This window comes from Crocodylus porosus, unplaced genomic scaffold, assembly GCF_001723895.1.
Source record: "Crocodylus porosus isolate Cpor-Errol unplaced genomic scaffold, CroPor_comp1, whole genome shotgun sequence".
Taxonomy (NCBI): domain Eukaryota; kingdom Metazoa; phylum Chordata; order Crocodylia; family Crocodylidae; genus Crocodylus; species Crocodylus porosus.
The window spans coordinates 76,738,995-76,762,439 of NW_017728906.1; the positions used below are offsets into that span (position 1 = coordinate 76,738,995).

The 23,445-nt window shown below is 40.3% G+C and overlaps 1 protein-coding gene across 1 annotated transcript in view; it reads left to right on the plus strand.

Moving 5' to 3' along the window:
* Window positions 1–23,445, plus strand: part of PRKX (protein kinase, X-linked) — a 43,067-nt gene that overhangs the window by 9,499 nt on the left and 10,123 nt on the right. Inside the window, exons 3-5 of the mRNA XM_019529367.1 lie at window positions 4,748–4,867; window positions 16,591–16,686; window positions 22,052–22,109. Of these exons, the coding sequence (XP_019384912.1) occupies window positions 4,748–4,867; window positions 16,591–16,686; window positions 22,052–22,109 (274 nt within the window). The remainder of the gene's footprint in view (window positions 1–4,747; window positions 4,868–16,590; window positions 16,687–22,051; window positions 22,110–23,445) is intronic.

Here is a 23,445-nt window from a genome sequence, read left to right on the forward strand (position 1 = left end):
GGGGGTGTTTAAGAGGAGGTTAGATGAACATCTTGCTGGGGTCATTTGACCCCAGTATTCTTTCCTGCCATGGCAGGGAGTCGGACTAGATGATCTGCTCAGGTCCCTTCCGACCCTAGAAACTAATTCATTTATCCTAACTAAGTGTATTGTTCCCTATTTTCCATTATTTTTGGTCTGTGATTTTATTTTATTTTTTTACTACCCTTTATTTAGGTAGATAAGTTGGCTGTCACAGATCAGATTGCAGCAAGTCTATATGCAGGGTGGGTCGTACGAAAGGGACCACATAGAGTTCTTCTCTCCTGCATGGCCTATAAAAGTGTTTGTTATAATTATACTAGTCAAACACAAGCGAACACCTTGGCTTATGGTTCTGTAATATCCAAAAATGTGGACAGCGCAACAGCTTGAGTATTAAAAGTATCCTGTAAGAATAGTGGCCATATACCAACTTAAACCATCTTGAAGCAAAGGTAAGGCTTACAGATGGAACCAAAATGGTACCCAGATCAGTCCACCCTGGGTAAGAGTCTAAGCTGTACCATCCTGAATGGGTTGTGCAATCTGTATAATCCCTAACAACCTCTTCTTTAGGTTCTAAGATGGAAGCTGTTCTAAATGATAGGCAGGGATCCTGGTTCTCTGATTACAAAAAAATAAATAAAATACCCAATTTTCAGTTAAAAGAAGTAACCCCAACTCCACATTCTTCTGTGATTTAAATGACACACCACTAATATATAGACAATGCAACTCAGAGGTAGAGAAAGCCTGTGCCTTTACTTAAATGTGTTTCACGTTGGTATGGTAAGGCCTCCATCCTTACAGGAAACTTTAATGTTCAACCTGGTATGTTTTTCACAAAATTAAACTAGCTCATAGAACAGGGGTAGGGAAGATGCAGCCCGCCACGAGGCCCCTAAAAAATTAAGAAGATTAATGTTTATCTGCCCTGGGCTGCCTGTCATGTGGCCCTTGATGGCTTGCCAAAACTCACTAAGTGGCCCTCCTCCTCAAATAATTGCCTGCCCCTGTCATAGAAGTTGTGTTGTTTTTTTTTTTTTTTGGGGGGGGGGGGGTTTAAGCAGTACTCAAAAACATTTTAACACCCATACTCTTTGAAACTGTTAACAGTAGTATAATGTTATTTAGATATTTTTCAAGATGTCTACACAGTATTGTTTAAATAAGCTCCTTTTGTATTTAGCAAATGTATTGGACACTTAACAAATTTGTTTTTCTGTTGGAAATGCAAGCACTATATTAGATACAGCAGAGGTGTGTCAAAGGTAAGTTTTAATGCAGGTTGATAATTATTGTTTGCATATGCTTGAATCCTGCAATAAGTCTCTGTGGATCATCCCATTCTAGATATGGAGCTCAATGGAGTGATGACTGGATACAGGGTTTGCTTATGCTGAACAGCATTCAGGACTGGGGCTTTGGATTAGAAGGACTAAATCAAACCTCTATTTAAATTGGTAGAACTATTCAAAAATTCCTACAAACTAAACGAATTTTAAGTGAGCTCAGGCCAGAAGCTGGTGGATTTTTTTCCCTTTCTCTGTAAAGTGTCTAGGGTTTTCATAAAATAAAATTAAGAACGTTTCTTATAGGGCAAAGCTTCTGAGGACTGATAACAAAACATTCGCTATTAAGGAGATACAGCTAAGGTGGAAGCCAGAAAAAATCCAGGAAAAACCACCATTTGTGAACCACTGAGACCTTTTCAAGAATAATATTGATAAAGTTGATACAACAGTTTACCCAAAAATCTATGCTATGACAAAAAATGTTAAATGGCATTAGAATTCTTAAATATTTTAATTCATTAAATTACCTCTTCCCTACAAAGAAAATCCATGAAAGAATTACAGGTTTCTCTCCCTATTGCTGATACAGGAGGGGCAGACTCCAAGATGTTTACTAGGGATTTCACTGTTGCCAGTGGGGTATTATGTAGTAAGTGTTCAGATGCTGTTCCAATGGGTGGTAATATAAAATCCTAAAATACCTTAAATTGTCTAATATTTTGACTTATTTAGGGATAGTTAAATAAATATTAGTTAGAAAAGCTGACCAAAACTCATTCTGATTTATATTTGATAAAGAGTATTTATAGTTAGAAAATCTGTCTATAATCCAACATGGTATATTTTCCTTACCTTTCAGTTACCTTAACTCCTGCCTTGTAAACTTGAGATATTAAAATCTTCCAGAATTTCAAAATGTGAATCACCCTTTTTTCCTGTCTGCTTTAGGGCTATTCTACAGAAAGTCTGGGAAAATAAAGTTGACCAAGGTGGTGAAATTAAAATATAAAAGCATTTTTTTTACATATATTATAACATTGCTCCTGTTCCTAAAGCATGGAGGGGATTCCTTTTTTTATACATTCTGGAAAAGAGAAAGAGCAAGTAAACATAGAAGGATATTATATGAGGAATATGTCATACACAGCATAACAGAACTGACATTCCCCCTCCAAACCTTTGTAAGCAATTTGCAAACACAAAAGGTTTGCGGTAAAATTGGCAGAAGGAACAGATGGCCTGTTGGGTAATAATTAAACGTGATAGTCAGGTTTGACCATGGACTCCATAATGTAATAATCTTTCTTAGCTACAGCTTTTCTTTTCCTGTTAGAAATTATTGTAACCATTACTAAGTGCTTGGTATTTATGAAAACAGATCATTTTAATTTTAGCGTTTTCAATAAAATACCCATTTATGTAATGAAAGTCAGGCTGAAAAGTTAGCCAGAGCTTTCTATATTTAAATCAAATCTTACTACTAATAAATTGTGAAGGGCAGAATCCAAGAGATTCTAGTCTCTCATGAGTTGTTTTGTATGTAGAAGTTCACAGATAAAATTAGGAGTCTCTTTTATAGTATTTTCAGTAATTGGCAAATCAGTATAAAATCTTAATTTAACATTTATTTAATAACTTCTAGTGCACTCTTGTTATTGTCCAGACAACTACTAGATGGCACTAGTGTGTAAAGCAGTGTTGAGCCTGGTTATATGTTTGTGTGTACTGGATTAGAAAATATGGTATGACACTTTCGTAGTGTTAAAGTGAAACCGTCAGTTGTATATGGTAGAAAAGAAATCTTTTGGATAATAATTAATCTCAGTAAATGCTAGATGTGTGGCCTGTTATTGAAAAGATATTCTAACAATTTTCTTGGAGCACAGTATATTTAACTTTCACTCTCTCAGACAATATGAATGAATACATTTAAGTCATGACAGTAGAGGGTATTTTCCTTTTTTTTCTTTTAAGAAATTGTCTCACTATAATCCTTTAGAAAAACAAAAAACAAAAAAGTTGGGGGAAAGTGTATGTTAGGAGTTGAACCTGACATTTTAAACGAATATCTCAGGTCTGACTCCTAAAATACACATTTTTGTTGTTTTGTTTTTAAGATACACCCAGGGTTTTCAGTTGTGCCTATAGTGTTGCTTTTAATCTCTCTGCAAATATATTGGTAGTCTTGGGAGACCAGGATCTAAATTTTGAGGATCTGATTTTTCAGTTGGTAAAAGGAATAGAGGGGTTTATTCCATCTTGGTTGGTGGGGATCAGGGAGGGGGAGGGGACAGAGAGAGAAAAGGTGGCATAAGTGGACAGCAAGAAAATGAAAGGTGAAAGTTTTGTCTATTGTTAAAACAATTTTGTTTGAGCCCTTATTTCTTTTCAGATCTACGATATTCCCTATTTTAGTTGAGCAGTAGAGAAAACATAAATCAAAATACTTCTTGAAAATGTGATACTTGTTTTAGTTTATCCCAGGATAACAGTGGAATAATCAGTTATAAACTCATTTTTTTCATTTCTGCTAGGAATGTTTTGTTTTTTTTTAATTAACAAGAAGATAATACTTGCGATATGTACCTGCCAATTTCTACTTCAGCTCCAGAAATTTCTTTCTTTATCTTTTGCTTGCATAATTTCAGACAAGTTTAACTTTTGAAAAGGAAGAACAAGGAAAACATGTTATTTTCATGCTATAAAAGAAATAGTGCGCCAGTCAAATTCTGCAAGTTATTTTTAGCACAGATATTTCTGTCCATGGAGAACAGTTTGGATTCCTAGTTCATTACATCAGTGAATCCAGTGTATTGTACTTACCATTTACAGCAAAATTACCACTTGACAAACATTCATTACTTCAATTTCTATCCCCTATATTTACAAGGTTGTAAAGGTGCATTTCAAAATGCTAGCAATGAAATACATTTTTGCTACATACTGAAAAAATAGTAGATGAGCCATGAGTCAAACCAGAAAGTTAAGAAATAGGTCTTATTCTTTATTTGAAAACTTGACAAAGGTATCTTATCTTATAAAAGGGTTGTGGACATCTATTGGTTTTAGACAATTTGTCAGGAGAATATCCAAGGCAGTAAAGCTTAGCAAAAAGAGCACTGCACAAGAAGTCTGGTCTCTTTCCAGAATTTTCCCTAGTTTTGTCTGATCCCAGGAGAACCCTTTTACTCCCTTGTGCCTTTGTTACAGGAGGTTAGATGACCATAACGCTGTGTTTTGGCTTGGTGTGAATACATCAGTGTTTCTCGCCTCATCTTGCTGTGCATAGCATATGTTTAGAGCTGTGACCTTTACCACTTCTAAACTTTGTGTTGGTTTGTTTATCATATTCATTTAAAAGTTGAGTCCGGTACTTTCAAAATATAAAAAAATAATCTTGGCTCTGGTTTTGGGGTTTTTTTTTTGCTTAGGACATGGACTCTCTGTGGCACACCAGAATACTTAGCACCAGAAGTCATTCAGAGTAAAGGTCATGGAAGAGCAGTGGATTGGTGGGCTCTGGGGATTCTGATATTTGAGATGTTGTCAGGGTAAGTTTCTTTAGTGATATTAAATGCATGCTAACTATTAAGAAAGACTTTTGTTCCTTAATTGTAATAGTCTGGATAACAAGTTTGAAATATCTCGTATCTAAATTAAACCTTTTTGCAATCTAGACTAATTCTTGTCTCACTATGCAGAGGAGAATTAGGAGCATTGAGGGAAACGCATTTTAACTTTTTAGTTTCTTTATTTTTAAATAAAACTAAGTTAAGCTAAAACTCTGTGTTTTCTCACACTTCAGTTTATTTCACTGCAAGATTTAGGCTTTGCAGAAGGGATTTAGGCTTATACCTAGCATTTGTACAGTAAAAAAGGCTCTTGGCATTCTCTAAAATATCTGTAATGTTGGTGTTATGGAAGTAACAATTGTAACAATCTCTCATGTCTTACTAGAGTTTGAACACAGTCAATAGGAAAATGGATTGTATTCATGCATTTTTGTATACTCATAAAATTACATTACATTACTGCTTCCTCTGGATTAAAGAAAAGTACCATATTTACCCAAATTCAAGACAACCCTGAATTTAAGATGACCCTCCAATAATTATACTTTAGACATGGATAATGTATAAATTTTCCAGGTCTAGAATCTAATTATTTGATTAGATTCTAGACCTGCAGTAGGGCAAATGGAAGCAGGAAGGCAGGTGGTAGTGGGGTAGGCAGCAGGGGAGTCAGATGGCTTGATGCCATGACCCTGCTGTCCCCCAGCCTGTCCTCCCCACCACCTGTTCCCCTGTCTGTCTGCTCCCCTCCCAGTGCCTGTATGCCCTGTGTCTGCCCCAGCTGTGCCTGTACCCCCAGCTTGAGCTCTTCCCAGCTACTCTACCTGGTGCCTGCCTTGTGCCTTTGCCCACCGATTCCTGCTTCTCCTGTAGTGCTTGCTGCAAGTCTGGCTCTTGCTGGAGCCCTGCTCAAGCTTGGGCCAGGGAGCATAGACCATGCAGCAGTTGTTACAGTGGTGGCAGCTTCAGTCCATCCCCAGAGCTGGGGCCAGAGCTGCCACTGCTGCTCCTACTATGTGGCTGTGCTAGGGCCAGAGGTCTCTGCTGCCTGTCCTGGGCCCTGGCTAAGCTCTATGCTCCCTGCTTTGGGCCAGAGCAAAGGGAAGGTAAATGGTGGGGAGATGGATGGTGGGGAGAGCAGAGGCTGTATGAGGCAGTTGGTGCAAAGAGGGAGCTTTAGCTGTAGCTCTAGCTCCATCTTTGACTCTGGGCTTGAGGTGAGAGTTGGAGCCGCAGCCACTGCACCCACCACTTATACTTGAATTTAAGACAAGTCCCCCCCCCCGCTCATGGTGAATTGGGGGAGGGGAAGCCCCTCATCTTAAATTGGCGTAAATATGACAACTTAGTCCATGTTAAAAAAAAAAAAAAAGAAGAAGAATAGGAAAGTTGTGTATGGCTTCTAGGTTGGCTACATATACGTTAAGTTTAAATTTGGTAATTTTGAATTCACTAGATGGCAGTGTCTTAGAAAGCAAATGTCAAGCTATTGTTACCACTTAAGAAAATTGTTTTTACAATGAAGTTATTTGAATATGACTTTATTTGTGTAAAATTTTTAAATGAATTTTATTGTTTTTAAGTTACACATTAAATTTAAAATTAAAAAATGTTGTGTAAAGAAGATACTGATTTACAAGTGTACATCCTCTTTTCTCAGCTGTTTGTTTATTGTATTGAAAATACATAACCACTTGTAGTTAGTTGTGCAAAATCTATTTTTTAAATTTTTTTTATATGGTATTCTATTCTTTTTTGTTAACTGCATGTCTGCAGAAATGTACTTTCTAAAGCCAAATTAATGGAATTTTACTAGTAATGTTACTATACAACAGGGATGGCCGGCCTGCAGTGTAAGTGTCACAAATGACATGGGCAGCCTCGTTGTGCGGCACACAGCAGGTCAGGGAGGGGATAGGCAGCACAATAGCAGATAAGGCAGGAGCAGAAAACAGAGCAGGAGATTAGGCAGGAAGCACAGGGCAGGAGGCAGAAAGCAGTATAGTTGGTCAAAGAGAAAAAGGAGATTGGAGTGGTACTTGGAGAGTACATGGCTAATTCATAAATAGCCTCCTAGCCAAAAAGGTTGGCCCTCACTACCATACAGCGCTATGGTCAAACCATGGGCTTATGTACACAAGTTCAGGCTCGTCAAGTCTCTGTCAGTGTAGAACCTGTTACAGTTGTATAACACTGGATTTTTATTTATTTTTAATAGGTTTGTGCACGTGGCTTGTGCCACTTTGTGCTCCTGTGAAAGGGCATAAAGGACAGGTCCAACTTTGAGACTTCTTTGGTATGCTTACTGCTTGCCATGAGAGACAAAATTCAGCATCAGGGTCTAACCTACTGCTCATCAGATAACTTAAGAGTGTGTTTTTGACTTGTTCAGTTTAAGACATTTTTCTTTATACTTTTCTTCAAAGGACTTGGAGGGCAGTGACATTAGTGTAACCTCCCCACTGCAGTGAGATGAAGTCCAAGTTGTTTCTGTCCTGTCATGTGCTGATTCCATTGAAGGCAGAGTCAGCCAAAGATGTTTCTACTTAGGAGCCTGTTCCTGGACCCACATGTCTAGGGATGATCAGCTCATCTCAGTCCAGTTGCTTCTGCTAAAGCAGTCAAGTCAGGCCACTTTGGAGCAAGAACTATGACCAGAACAAGGACAAATGAAATCATAATTGTCTAACACTCTTTCACTTCTCATTAGGATCTGCCACTTGGAAAAAAATTGAAAGAGAACAGAAATGACACCAGTAACATTAAGTAGGTCAAGAGATGTGAAGGCTGTGGTGCTCAAAGCCTCTGCACTGACTGCTTTATCTTAAATTCCAGCAATCTCAGCCTTGACAGCCACAGTACTACCTACTTAAATCTCCCATGTCAGCAGTTTTTACACCTCAAGCAATAAAGCCAGTGTTTATCCCCAGTTATAAACAAGACCACCAGCTTGCATGGTCTGTCTGAGCTTATGTATCATTCCATAAGATGAAAAGGAAGTACAAGCTGGAAACATGAAATGTCATTTTTAAGGCAGTTTCTAAGCCCTATAGCCCATGGGCTGGATCTGACTGGGAAGGTTTAGCCTTGCCGTGGGTGGCACACAGTTACATCAAGCTGCCTGTCTGGTCTGTGACACCTTTCTCTACAGCTATTTTCACTACTGTCTTGTTTCTGTGCTTACCTTGCTGCAGACAGACCTGGGTATTTACAGTGAGGGTATGTTCTGGCAGCTTGAGCCCTCCAAGAGGTGGAGATTGTAACCCAGCCTCCTGCCACAGGCCACAAGTTCCAGCCTACAGTGTCAAAAGATTGTCAACCCCTATCCTAAACAATTGGAGTGAGATCAAATACAGATTCCAATATCAGTACCCATGGTGTGCTGAGCATTGGACAGAATTATCCATATCCTCCCCCCAGCAGTGTTTCTGGGTTCAACAAGACTAAAATTCCAGTTCCAAAGCACCCCTTTTTACTGCACTTTGAAGAAGACAGACTCTTCCTTGCCATCATTGTTCCGTTATTACTTGCTGGTTTCACTCTTGCCATGAGAAGAAAACCTCAAAGATAGCATGGCAAGCCATCCTCCCCCCCACACACTTTGAAGGACCATGCCAAATGAAAAGGAAGTGGCACTGTTGCCTGTCTGCAATAAAAATAGATTATTTTAGAGGGTTCTAGAAATCTTGTCCAAGATTACCCTGACCCTGGGCATTGAGATGACAGCTTTGCAGGGCAGATCTTACAAACTCTTTGTTCTGTATATGACGGTACCTGCAAGATTAGCTAGCTCTCCCTGTTTAATTTGGGAATCCTGGAAGCAGCTAAAGGACTGTGTCCAGCCTGAGAAACAGCTCTAAATATGTGTGAAGAGGAATTGATGAACCCAGATGACTTTGAATGGTTTTATACTCACAAATGCAGAATCTTTAATTATCTTTGCAGAGCAAGAAAAATTGTCTTTAGTAGGCTTATTAATAAAATTCACTAAAACTGTTATACTTTTCTGGACACACCTAACTCGCTACTGCTTGGTGAAGTATCAAACACCATTTGTCAAATTCTGCAGTATTGCTGGGATTAAGTAAAAGAGATAAAGGAGCTGATGGTCTCAGGAAAATGGCCAAGTTGGGCCAGAGATGTTTCTCAGTTGGACTGTTGACATCCATGGACATCACAATGAAATGGGCTTTATTTCTCCATGTGTTGAATATCCCAAGCAAAGTTTGGGATAAAGTTGAGAATCTGGTTTTCAAGGCAGTGGAACTCTTTAACCAGTAAAATGTGTTAATCCCTCAAGAATCCCTGTGGTTCCTGGGAACTTTCGTACCGGGTCCTTACACAATGTCCTACAAGGATCCATTGCAAATAGGTAAGGGTCTACTGAAATCGAGAATGCGAATAGCTAATTTTGTGGGCAGATCCTGAGACCATCCATCATTTTCTTGGGCTGAGTTTAGCTATTATTGGCTGAGAGGCCGTGGCCCCTCCCCATAGATTGCCAAGTGGCCCCAAACCATGGCTTAAATTGCTTAGCAGTGTCTCCGTCAATGGAGACTAAGGCCATCAGGGAATTAAGCCATTAATCATAGAAAATTAGAGTTGGATGGGACTTCAGTCCAACCGCCTGCTCAAGCAGGACCATACCCTACTAGATCTTTCCAGCCAGGACATTATCAAACTGGGCCTTAACAACCTCCAGGTATGGAGATTCTACCACTTCTCTGGGTAACCTGTTCCAGTGCTTCGCCACCCTCCTAGTGAGAGAGTTTATCCTAATATCCAACTTAAACCTGACTCGGTGCAACTTACTTCCCCGATTTAAGACAAAAGCCATTAATTGATGTGTTATTAACAAGGATCCTGGTTTTTTCCAATTAAAAAAATCCCCAATTTTTGAATGAAAATAATGTAATCCAAAATCCACAGTTTTCCATTAAACATTTCATTTTGATCATGGAAAAATGTGGATTTTGATTTACTTTTTTTAATCCAAAAATTGAGGATTTTTTTTTATATCGGAGAAAACCAGGATTCTTGGTTATTAAGCACCATCAGCACTTAGTTATAAACTGAAATATCTTATTAAAAGAAAGTTATATATAACATGAGTTGTAACTAATATCAACTATATATACTTTATTAACAAATACCAACTATGTACACTTTATTAAAGGGCATTATAAAAAGCACTTCACTTAAACTGAATGCTAACCATGAGAGGGGCAATTCATGCTGGCTATTAAATGTGAGCATGTGGCATTCAGCTGTAGTTGCTGCAAACATTCTCCATCTTTTTTGGGTGAATGCTTATCTGTACACTGAGATGGCATGCTCAGCATCCGCTGAGTTGTTGGAATGGTGAAACAGCATCTGGCCAGAGCACAGAGATGTGTAAACTGGTTGCGCACAGGCACAGAGCACAGGCACAGACACGGGCATCTGACACTCTTTGACAAAGTTCACATAAGCATCGCATTCGTTGCCATGCTCTTTTCGCCATTCCATTTAGTAGCTGAGGTTCACAACTCAGAACAAGCACCTCGTTGGGGTCCAAAATCCGAACAGCACTAAGGAAGGAGATAGCCAGTTGTCTGAACCACGGTTGCAGTGATGGGTTGTGCCTTCTAGTACTGGTTCAGCTTCACAGCTATTGTCTGGAACAGTTTGGAACAGTTCCTGACTGCTGGTTTTCACAAGGACAGCTTGACAATTTTTACTCTGCCCTATCTTTGACATAACTTATCAAATCAGCTTGTGTTCTTGGTGGATCACAGCCTGCCAGCCTTCAGACCACATCAGAAGCTCCCTGAACCAGGTGGTATTGTCAGCCAAAAACATCACTTGATTTTGAATGTCACCTCACCTTAAAAGACTGCGCAACTTAAGCATGCATTGTGTGCTGAATGCAATTTGCAGCTCTTTACTCACAAACTGCTAGTAGTACCACATATGCTTGGCAGAGTAACAGAACATGTTGAACCACAAATTCCCAGGCTCTGGTGGCAGTGGCACACTGCCATGTGAGTTCCCACTTTGACAGGCGACAAAATCTCTTGCGGCCGGGACAAGGCTTGAAGACTTTCTGGAAGGAAGATGCCAGGCTACCCACATCAGGGAACTGCATGCACCAGATGTCACTTAATGAAGACAGAATGTGCATTACCGATGACATGTACTGCATTCCTCAGAGCACTTCAGAGAAAGCCTTGCACATGTACATGGCGTTGTGGGACAGGAATACTGAGATTTTGTTAAATTCTATGCCGTAGTTGACAAATACCTTCATGAGATGTGGTAGAAAAATTGACAGATGTGAGGTCGACTGGCTCTGTTTGAAACACAGGCAGGTCCCAGTCAGTCCAGCTCTTTGGTACAATAAATTATGTAGCATGTAGTTATCTTGAGGGTTGGTGGCTTCATTAGCCACAATGGAGGAGTCGTCATACTCTGCCAGTGCAGCTTTTATGGATTGTACTTACAAAGCAGTCATTGTAGGGAGACAGTCTTGATGAATCTTGTTGGCAAGTGGAAAACTGCTGGCATTTGGCATGTTTTGGTTCAGGTAATCCCTTAATTTGGGGTGATCAAGTTTTTCCAGTGGGATGTTTGTTGTCACAAAAGCTTCCACAAGGGAAAATGCCACCTCTTGCCTTGCCATACTGCTTTCCATGGACCTTTTAAGGAGTGAAGATACAATCACAAGTCACTTTTTTTTGCTCTGATCTTCAGCCTTTGCAACAGCCTTTTGCTTCATGTATGCCTTGGACTCTTAAGTGTCTCTCTATACTGGGTTTTCCTTTCCTTGACGCATCCAGAGTTATATTACAGGCAGTACAGAACAGTCTGCCTCCATCCGTGTGCAACATGCCTGCAGGGTACTATCTTACACAGTCCAGCACTGAAATGTATTTGGCTGTCTTGGAGGATTTCTTCTCAATGGGCGTGCTGAAGAATCCCCCTCAGGCTGCACCATGCTGTAGCAGCCTGCCTATGACTGCTTTAAAAGCTAACGCCAAAATCTTTTTGCTTTCCTAACTAGCCTTGAACGGTCTCTGAGACTGAATCTGTGTCACAAGCTCAGTCTCTGATTTGCTCCCGTCCCCCCACTTTGATTCAGGACTGCAGGGCTTCACAGCTTGCAACTTGGTTTTTGTTTTTGTTTTAAAGTGAGCCTGCCAAAATGACAGAGTCTGCTTTTTAGTTTGTTTGCAGAGCCTGCCCAAATGTGCGGTTTCTGCAAAAATCATGTGATTGCAAATTTGGTAGATCCCTACAAATAGGTAATGTTCCCCAACTTCAGTGTTATTACCATGAGATACCCCCAAGACTGACTACTGTATCTTGGACTTCAGAAGTTCCAACTTGGACCAGCTCAATGACCTATTTGACAGGGGATGCCTGACATCTCACCAGAACTGATCTGAAGTCTCTGGTATTTTCAGAAACTGCCTGCTCCATTCCATCATGTCTGTATAGCTGTCGCAACCTGATAACATTAGCTATCGTTGTCCTGCTGTCATAGTGCACTGTTGTCACCTAGGTACACTTCCATTCAGTGCTTCTCCTTCCCATTTTCCTCAAAGACCGTTTTATGAGTCTATTACCTTCAAAAGTGGCTTCTCTACTTTATCTAGGAGCCAAAGATGAGGCATCTTGGGAGTGTGGGAAACAGAGTTCTACTTCATGTACTTTATCACAAAAGTGAAAAAGGATCTTAAGCAGAATGTAATGAAATGCTTAACAGTAAAAGTAGTATGAATAGTGTTCCACGTTCTCAGTTTTTATTTTAAAAAAAAAGAAAAGTCCAGGAATTTTTCAGGGTTGTCTTCAAAATGTAAAAATCAGGATGAAATCAGAATAAATAGAGGAAACGGGGGGAAAAAATGGTTTAACTCGAGGGGGAAAAATCGAGGGGCTCAGCTCCCAGCACCTGGGGCAGGGCCGAAGCTAAAACCGGTGTGGTACAGCTCTCCCCCAAGCGTAATTCCTGCAGCCCATCCTGCCTTACCTCACCCTGAGTCAGAGCCAGGTGCACTGTGCCCTTATATAGTGGATGTGGCCACCCCCCCTTCCGGGCCGCCGGCCCCTCCACACAGTTCCAGCCGGAAACCGGTGCCTCAGGTAACTGACACACTGGCACTTTTAGCTTACCGACCATTTCCCACTCATGCCAGTTATCAGGGATTTGAACTGAAAAGCAGGTGTAAATCAGTAAAAACTGAGTGACAAAAAATTGGGGAATTTAGCAATGAAAATCAGTAAAAACTGAGAATGTGGAACACTAAGTGAGAGTCAGAAAAAGCAGTCTCTTTGGCCCATACCTGAGTATCTTTGGGATCCAGGAAAGACCCCAGGCATTCAGTACTGGCAAGATGCAATAAGCTTTCTCCCTTTTCTCTATGAGCCCTACAAATGCTGGTTTATATGATGGGAGCTACATTCTAAGGTACTGGAGAAGCTGACATGCTCCAGGTACCTAACTCCACAGGCACGCTCCAGACCCAGAAGTTTGTCTGCGAGTCTGTTCTGGAGTCGTCCTCAATGCCCTCTCTTGGTCTCCAACAGGCTTGAGAAAGGGTGCTAAGGGTGAGCACCCACTATATCCTCCACCTTAGAGTTTCATTGTTAGGGTAAGTTGATACAGGCTGGGAAGCATTTGTGGGCCACTTACGATTGCAAGGGACCAGAAAACTTGTGATGCCAAGAGCTATTAGGTTAGCATACTTAACCTTCCTACCTGTTCTTCACCATTTCACAATGGAGATTCTCACAGAACTTCCCTGCAATGTGTTGCATCAGCAGTCAGGGATCTTTCATAGGAGGGAGCCAAAATGTCTTAGTTCGGCTCCTAGGCACTGTTCTGAGCTAACTTCCTATGTCCAGATATAGAAACATAATGCACTTACTGTGGACATGCTGAGGAAAAGGCAGTTGTATTCTCATTTGCCTTTTTCATGGGAAAACAGTCTAAAACTGATTTTGTTGTTGCAAGTTTAGTGGATGGCAGAAGAGCGATGGCTGTTATAGACCTGGATTTTAGCAAGGTATTCCTTAGTTTAGTAATAAGAATAAGATAAGGCAATGATGCTCAACCTTTTTGGATCACAGGCCAGATGGACTGTTCCCAATCTCTTCATGGGCCAGATTCTGTAGGAGCCCCATCTGGCCAAGGGGAGGGGAGAGGGGGACAGCCTAGCCCGATGTGGCCAGGTCCCGATCCGACCCTGCTGGGGGAGGGAGTGTGCCCCAGCCACATTTCCCAACCCGTGGACCAGAAGTTGAACGCCCCTGAACTCGGGAAATGCAAGTTTGATTGCATATATACTATATAAGAATATAGTATCTTCACATTGAGAAGAAAACGGGAACTCATATATTGCTTTCTTTACCTGATAGTTTCATAGTGCACAGTTATAAGCTGAGGTTCTGTTCTATCCCTGGGATATCTAAGGGCTCTAGCAGATGTTATGTTTATGAGATGAACCAGTTAATCATGTCTTAAATAGTAACCCAGCAATTAATGGCCCAGTAAAACCAGATATGCTAGCAAATTATTCTACAAAACGTGTAATAATTTTGTAGCTGTTTTATATTAGCTTTAACTAAATATGTGGCAGGATCTTTGGTGTGCAGCCTGATGCCAGCTATGAGGTTGGGTTCTAAGACTAGCCCTAGCAGGGTTCCAAGGCTGGACCCACAGTCAGCTGATTTTGGGGCCTGGGCCTGGGCCTGCATCAGAGATGTCAAACTCGCTTCAGTGTGGCAAGGGGCACTCAGCAGCTTTCTGCTTACCAGTGCAGGAGGGTCCGAATAGAACATTTCCAGGCTCCCTCTACACTGGCAAGTAGTAATGACATAATTGGGATATGTTCCCCTGTCCCAAAATTGTGCATGTTGCCATGTATGCGAGGCATAGCAGAAGATGTGGTTCTTGGGTTTAGAGTGCAGATCCCATCACACCATTCATTAAGTAAATGCATGCTTAAATGTTGCTTACATGGATTTTAGTCATGTAAGTGAAAAACTGAGCTCCTATCTTACTCCATGTAGGAGTCATAAAACTATTAAGAAGTGAGCTCAAAAATATGTTTTCACCTAAGGCTGTGTGTCCAAGTGTAGCTGTCCAAGAGATTTTTTGCCACTTAGGCAAATTGCAGCTACATTTGGATACATAGCCTTAGGTTGGAACATGTGCGTGACCTGGAAGAGAAAGAAGGGAGGTCTGTCTTGGCTTTTAGCCCATATGTTAGTGGCTCCCTCATACAAAGTGGTTTTGAACCCAGGTTTCCCACTCAACAAAATGCTCAGGACTAGGGATGTAAATACTGATTGATTAAATTCCCCTAATGTTGTCACTTGTTCTCCAGGCAGCAGCAGTGGGCTGGGAAAGCCCCTTGTTTGCTGCTGCCGCCTGCGGCTCTGTGTGGCTGTGGTGGGGGCTCATTGCAGCTGCCTGCAGTTGGCTCCCGATCAGCCACTTAGTGCTGGCAGCAAAGGGCTGGGAAAGCCCCAGCTGCCACTGACAGCCAGGCTGAGATCCATGGAGTCCCAGCCCGGCTTTTTGCCTGTAGCAGGTGCACATGCACCTTGGGCCAGATTATGGCGAAGCCATGAAGGGCCCAATCCATCTTGTGGCATTTTGCCCTGGCCCCTTCCTTGCCATCTGCCCCAAGGTGCACATATACCCACCAGCTTCAGTGAGCTGGGCCAGTGCTCCATGGACCTCAGTTCAGCTCCTCACTCACTGCCTGCTACAAGCAGCCTGGGCTCTATGGTGGGTGGCAGGGCTTGCCTGGAGCTTGGGTTGCTTGTGGCAGGCAGCAGGGAGACTGCAAGTGGCTGCACCAGGGTCCATGGAGCCTTAGCTTGGCTCGTTGCTAGCGGTGGGTATGTGCATGCCTCCAGCGGATGACAGGAAAGGGACCAGGGCTGCAGTGCCAGAAGAAGGATTAGGACCCTTGCAGCTCCCCTACTGCTTTCTCTGTACTAGGTATTAGTCTCCCAACTCCCTGTGCCTTCTCCTTTCCTTGCTCCTCCCTTCCTCCTGCCTGCCTTGCTGCCTTCAGGGGCACTGTCTTGCTTCTCTTCTACCCTGCCCTCTTCCCTTCCCCCCCACCCCATTCCTTGCTCCCTGCTGTGTGACAAACAGTAACCGGTAAGGTATTGTACTTGATCTTACTTTTCAGATCCTACCACTTTGTAACAATGTGGCTTCCTTGAGCGGGGCATTTATAGATCCTCTCTCCTTTGTAAGCGTCGTGCCCCTAACTCTCCTACCCCTCCAACCCAACCCCACTCTGGGCTAAGTCGGCTATACCCTCACTATGTAACTGAGTTGTGCCGTATCCCTCCCACCCCGTACAATGTAGCCACCCCTTGTCCAGGCCTCTCTATTTCCTTCTACCCATTCAACTCTGTAAATTCCCTTCTTAACATTTAGTAATAAAATTAAATAGTCCTCTTTAAATTTCAGTTTTATAGTATGTTTTCAACATGCAGTATACACAAAGTCCACTTTGCAAAATAGCTACCATAACTTGGTATTTGACTTTGCTCTTTGGTGCATGAATACAAAGAAAATAAATTATACATTTCACAATTTTGTGGAAAGAGAACTTGCTTTGATATAATACCATTATATATATTTTACCCCTTAAATAAAAACAAAACTATGGTTTTGATATGTTTTATTCAAATAGGTTTCCACCATTTTTTGATGACAACCCATTTGGCATATATCAGAAGATTCTTGCTGGCAAAATTGATTTCCCCAGACATTTGGACTTATATGTAAAGTAAGTATTTTGATTTTTTTTTTTCTAATTCCCAGTTTTTATTACAATTTTTACCTGAACATGAGGTGAATTCAAATTTAAGGCAACCGTCTAATAATTAGTTTCTGTACATGAACAACTAGAAATTTGTTATAATGTTTCGTATATAGAATTTAATTATTGGAGGGTCATCTTAAATTTGTTCCCTCTCCCTGCCCCTGCCCTGTTGGGGACCAAGAGAGTCCAGATCTCTGCTCCTTGCTGCTGCTACTCATACCAGGCCAGTACTTAAATCTAAGACAAGGCTTTGTTTCCCCATGCTGGTTGAGGTTTGTGAGAGGGGAACCTTGTCTGGGACGTGAGTAAATATGGCATTATCATTCTAAATATCTCTTCAGCATTGTTTTAATGTGTCTGTGTAGGAGGATATCATATCATGCTATAACACTGTTGAAAACTGTTTTGGATTACATTTAATCTTGAATTCCAAGTGGAGGAAAAATAATTAGACTTAAATGGTAATATCTTCCTCAGTTAATTTCCTGCATATGTTGGTACACTAGATACTACTTTAGCCAGTGGCTGAAGTAGTACGTTTATCCAGCAAAGCTACTGCTCCCCCGGTACAGTAATGTCTCTGTAAACAGCAGCTTCAGGAAGCAGAGCTACAGCTGTGCTCATCATGGGCTCTTGGGAAGAAAGCTGCTTTCTCTCCATCTCCCTGGAGGATGTATGGAGGGGTGGGGAGAACGGAGCATTGTGGTATGTGGGGGACGCATCAAAAAGTCCTAAAATGATCCATGTGCTATGTGTTGTGCTATAAAATTAAACGGGAACTTTTTTGTAATGGATCTGTCATCTTTGTGGTGCTACAGTTATCCTAAGTGTGCTAGCTGTTATAGCAGTATAAGAGCATATATAGCACTGCAGATGTATTATGTCTAAAGCCAGACTATACTTTTCTCCATTTTGTGTACTCTGCTAGTGTTGCTAGGATTTATGTTGTTCATACTGGGTGGGTGAACAGGGCACTATCTGCCAGCTTACACTAATACCTCCACTTTCTTTTTGTCTCGCACATCATGTGAATTACATCTCTCATGAAGCTTGTCAAAAGCTCATCACAGAAAATCAGCAGATACTTCATTTCAGCATCTCAGATTAGCCAGCACCCATGGCCTGCACATCTTTGAATAACAGTTGTCTTTGAAATGCTGCTGGTGGTGCTACCACTTAACTATTGTTTCCTGTTCTCACTTTTTTTTCATATAGGCTACCTCAGGAGTGTACATGTCCAAACATATTGTCTGCAACAAATTCTGGGCATGCAACCAGAAGATAAACAGGACAGAGTCTTTATTTGTTCTTTTTTTGTCCCTGATGACAAGGTTAATGTGGTGAAAGCATTTAAAGCTGGGGCCTGTGTCAACATCTGTTTATATTCAACACTCTCAGTTGTGCAGTTGTCATTGTACCATACAGAAAAGGTTGGGTGCTGTAGAAGACCTGCAGTCTTCCTGTGAGTGCAGGGTCCTCTATTCAGTCAAACTTCTTCAATAAGGAACATAGGCTACATTACACATCACAATCTTTGAATACACTTCTTTCATAGTTTTGAACATTTTCCACCAAGTTTTCAAAGGCTCTTTCTTGGCTGATCACTTTCCTCTTCCACTCCCTCTTTCCAGAATCCCACAGAGGACCCCATTTCTTATTTTGGAGTGATCTCATTAAGTATCATGGTTTAATTCAAGGGTGCCCATCCCACAGACCAGATCTAGCCCACAACAACATGTAATCTGGCCTGCAGGGCTCCAAACGGGTCCAGAAATTTATCGGTGGGGGGGGTGGCACCACCACTTCCCTGCTTTCAAATCACCAGACCCTGTGTGCTAGATCCAGAGCCTGATCCCTGCTCACAGGGCTGTGTGGAAGCAGTGCCAGGACTCAGGGCCCAATCTCAGTGTGGGAGGTTTGGAGAGGGCAGTTCCAGACCTCGGGACCCCATCCCAGGACATAGAGGATAGGAAGGGCCAGAACTGGGTTCCTGGGACCCAGTGCCAGTATGTAGAGAGTGGTGCCAGGCCTTTCTGACCAAATCCTTATGTGCTGGGGCCTGGGAGGGGACAGTGCAAGGCTCTTGGGATCCAATCCCAGTGCTCAAGGGTGGGAGGAGACAGCACCAGCTCCGTAGGGCCCAAATTCCATCATGCAGAGAAGAGAGATGGTATTGGGCCCCAGGGCCCGATATGGCCCGCAGATGAGCAACATGGCACTCATCTGGCCCATGGAGCCGAAAGGTTAAGCACCACTGGTTTATTCTGTTCTCCAGGCTGACACTTCTTCATTTTGTTTTTTGTTTCCCAGCCACTTCCCTCTCTGCAATCCCCTCTATTCATTTTCTTTCAACTTGTCAATATTTCTTCCCTTGCTTTCCACCACCACCTTGAACAAAACTCCTTTTTAATTCTAATCTCATTCCACTTCCTTCCATACCTGGCCGCCTTCTGTCACGGACACTTTCCTGTTGCTTGGATTCTCAGCTTCGGGATTATCTTTGAGTCTTCTCTCTCATATGTTAAGTTAGTGTCATAGGAGAACGACAATGTGTATAATAACTAATTTTCTTACTTTTCTTCTTTTTAGATACCAGAGGTTCTTGATGGTCTTGTTCTCCTGTGTTCATTATGAGAGGCTTTTTTCTGTCTTATTTTTTAAATTAGACTTTCCTGATGCTCATGAAATTCTGTAAGCTCTGTAGAAGATATGGCTCCTGAGATAAGCTGTTGATCAGACCATGTTATCCTGCCTGTCCAATTATATTCTTGCTGGTTTCTCCTCTTTGCTGAACTGTTCAAGCTTCTTGATACTGCCCATATTGCCCTTCATATATCTGCTTTTTCTCTTTATCAGTGTGCCGTTTTTCACATTGCTGTTCGCTGGCACTGATTTTGTTTTCCAGTTTATCTGAGTTTTCAACAACGTCTGTATTTTATTTGTTTTCCTTCCTACCCTGGATATGTGGAATGTCTTTCTTGACTTGCCTAGATCGATCATCTCATAGTTCAACTCTCTTCTCCAAACCATTTCTGTCAAAATGTTGTAAGAAATCTCTAGATAAGAGAGAGTTCCCTATGCGTATTTTTCTTTAAAGTGGAATTAATGTGTGTACCAGCCACTTCTTCTTTGATCACTCTGCCCTTACTCTGTAGGGTTTTTTTCTTATATTGTAAATTCTTCAGATCAGAGACTGAACTTATATATTTCAGGAAGTGGATAATATAATGATGGCTAACAGTAATAAATATAGTTGTTCTGTTTGAACATAGCCTACCTGCACAGCTTCAGTAACAACTCAACGATGAGCTAATTCATTCCCATGCTGTGTATTTTCTGCATTTCCAATGTTGAAGCAGGTGAAGAAGGTGGCGCAACTCAATTTCCTAAGCAGCTATAAATATAAATAAAATGGTGGCTTATAATAGTGATATTAAAAATGAGTTCCACTTTTTGTTTTTAACCCAGTGTTCAGCTTACTATGTAGCCCTCTGTTTGACATTTGAATCAGTTTTCAGTCTCTTTTTCTTTTTTCCTTAGGGCAGTTTTATTTATTTGTTTGAAACAAGTCATTAGATTTCTTCCCTTCCACCTTGTTATATCCTTTGGTCTCCTCTAAGAGGATGCGCCTACCAAATGACTTTAGTTGCATTGTTGAATATAAATTGACTGGAAATCTTAAGGAAGATTAGGAAATCACTTTTTCGCTTTAAATTTTTATTATTTTATTTTTGAAAATTGAATATTTTCTCGTTAAGTTTCTCTATGTAGGCTGTTCGACAAACTTATTCAATTCACACATCTTTCATACACCCTACTGATACGACTTAGAACAGCTGTGGCTCAGTCTTTATTTTGGTGGGATGTTATGATTTATTTCATGCTGACCATGCCTCCTTTATGAAAACCTGATTTTTGAAAAGTTAAATATATTCGCTGTGTTAGGTAAATATTGCTCTGACATTTATAAGTTTTTAGTGAGAAATGCCTCTTTAAAGTCCCTTGAAGTCCTATGCAAGTTACCTTAAATATCATTACACTTCTTGAGCTGTGGAACTGTAAAGAAAGTTAAACCTTTTATTTTTCCCTTTGGAAATTAATGATTTTTAAATATACCTTTTTTTTTTTTTTTTTACCCTGCTGACGTAGAAGGAAATTAACCTGTAGATAAATGTCAAATTAGTTTTTAAGATTTAGTGCAACTTACTATATGCAACAAGCAAAATTATGTTTTTATATCTGTGTATATAAAAGGTAATTTCAGTTGGTGAAATCTCAGTTTGTTAGAGCAACAAAATGAAATTTTTAACTTCATTGTTTTTTCACTTTAGTAGTACCTTGTATTTAATTAACCAGGGACTTCTGAATTGTTAATCTACTGTCTTTTAAATGTAATTTGGCTTTGTGCAAAGTTCCTCAAACAATATTAATGTCTCAAACTGTACTTTTGGGGTTTTTTCAATGGAACAGAGGCATGTAAATACAAGCTCACTGTTGTTTTTAAGCAGGTGACTGGTTCTTGCAAATTTTCTGTGTGTGTTTTAACAGAGGTAGAATTTAAACTAATCTTTGACAAAAACCTGATACCAGAATATTAAATAATTTTCTATTTAATTGTTTATTTTGTTGCATAAAATTGTGCTCTGCAGAACTGAGTTGTGTTTTAAGATTTGGAAAACCCAACAAAATACAAAGGAAGAATTCATAGAAACAGAAAATTAGAGTTGGAAGAGACTTCAAGAGGTCCTCTAGTCCCAATCTCCTCAAAGCAGGATCATCCCCAGCTAGATCATTCCAGCCATGGATTTGTCTACCCAGGTCTTAAAACCCTCTAGGGATGGAGATTCCACAACCTCTCTGCCTGTCCCAGTGGTTTACTACCCTCCTAGTGAGAGAGTTTTTCATAATATCTAACCTAAATTTCCCTTGCTGTAACTTTGCCATCTGCCACCACTGACACAAGTCTAACTTCATGCTCTTTGTAACTACCCCTCAAGTAGCTGAAGGCTACTATTAAATCCCCTCTCAGTCTTCTAGAGTGCTTGGTCTTTCTCTAATATTTCACAAATCCTTTTGTTTAGAAACTACAGTCTGTAGGGGGAATTTCATATCATTTACTCTGATGATAGGTGATCTATTTCTGTTCATGCATTGAACTCTTGAAACAGAAACTATTCTGGATTATGGAAAAAGTGAATAATTATTTGGTAAAAATAATATATTAGGTAAAAAGAAAGTGCTCCAAGATCTCAATATGCTCACAATGACTAAATAAAAGTATAAATGTTGTTGTATCGGAAAACAAAAACAAATCTTATCTTTGTTACAGAGACCTTATTAAGAAGCTACTTGTGGTTGACAGGACAAGAAGATTAGGAAATATGAAGGTTAGTATAAAATGTGTTGTCATGCAATGCAAAGTTCAACATTGGAAAAAAAAATACTACTTACAAAAACTTGTAATTCAACATTTAGCACTAAGTTTCTTTATTTTGTATATGTAGAGTTTGAGACCTACATGGTTTTTTTTATTAAGATATGGAAAATATTGGTAGTGTTTTCTGTTCTGAGAATCTTTCACTTGCTTGTACTAGCTGTATGAATGTTATAGTCAATTTTGTCTTAAACCTAGAAAAGTACCTGTGTAATTTCACTAAATTACTACTAATGTGGCTGTTGTATTTCAAAGTCTTACTTCCAGTCTGAATGCAAAAGAAGAAAGGAAGTGTATGTATGTTGTGTCCACCCACAGTAGCAGAGTTGCCATATGGCAGTCTTTATAATTGTACTACTTTGTCTAAAATTCTGTTACTTTGGCCAATTTTAATGTAGCATTTTTCCAGGAAAACAACTTCATCCTCTGCTCTTGTACCTAGAAGAACAGAGATCATCCTAAATTGCTAAAATATGTTAATGTTGTTAAGAATTGGAAGAATTGCATGTGCCTCTTGAGAGAGGTCCTTTCTTGGAAGTGAAGACCATCTGTGTTTTAGTTTAAATTGGTTCTCTTATGATTTTGTGGCACCCCACAGGCAAAGGAAGTGACATGAATTCATGATAGTGGTAAAATTGTAAGCAATAGATCCCAAATCCCTCATTGTTCCTTGACAACAGGATTTGGATAATGTTATGTCCGGAGGAGGTGAATGTACAGTTTGTCTGATGAGGAGGTGTGTATTCACGTTAGAAAACACACTCTGTATGCATAATGCTAGAAAAAAACATGCGTCTGAGCCAAAAGCTTAAAGCTATTTTCTGCTCTATTCTTAGATACTAGGATGAACTTCATCTTTCTGTACGTGGTTTCTGGATTTTTGTAGTAATTTTGCTGGAAACAATACAAACTTTTATCCCAAGATGGAATACAAAAATACTTCAGGGTAGACTGGCTTAGAAGTATGGGTAACAGGGAGAAAATAACAGATATCTTTTTAACAGCACTGTATGTAGAAAGAATCACAGTGTAGACTATACTAATCATTAAATTAAGTTTTATAAAAAATATTTTATGAATTAATGTTCCTTGAATTCCCTCTTACAATATTTTGTCTTACTAATTTAAATCTTGTAATAATGAAACAAATGGCTTATTTTCAGTTGGGCAACTTTGTCACCCTTATGTTGACTAGTATTTTAGTTGGCAAGTGTCTTAAAGATTTCACTTCGAAGGTATTTGTCAACATTTGTTCACCAGAGCGCCCCAAGGGATGACTAGGTCAAACA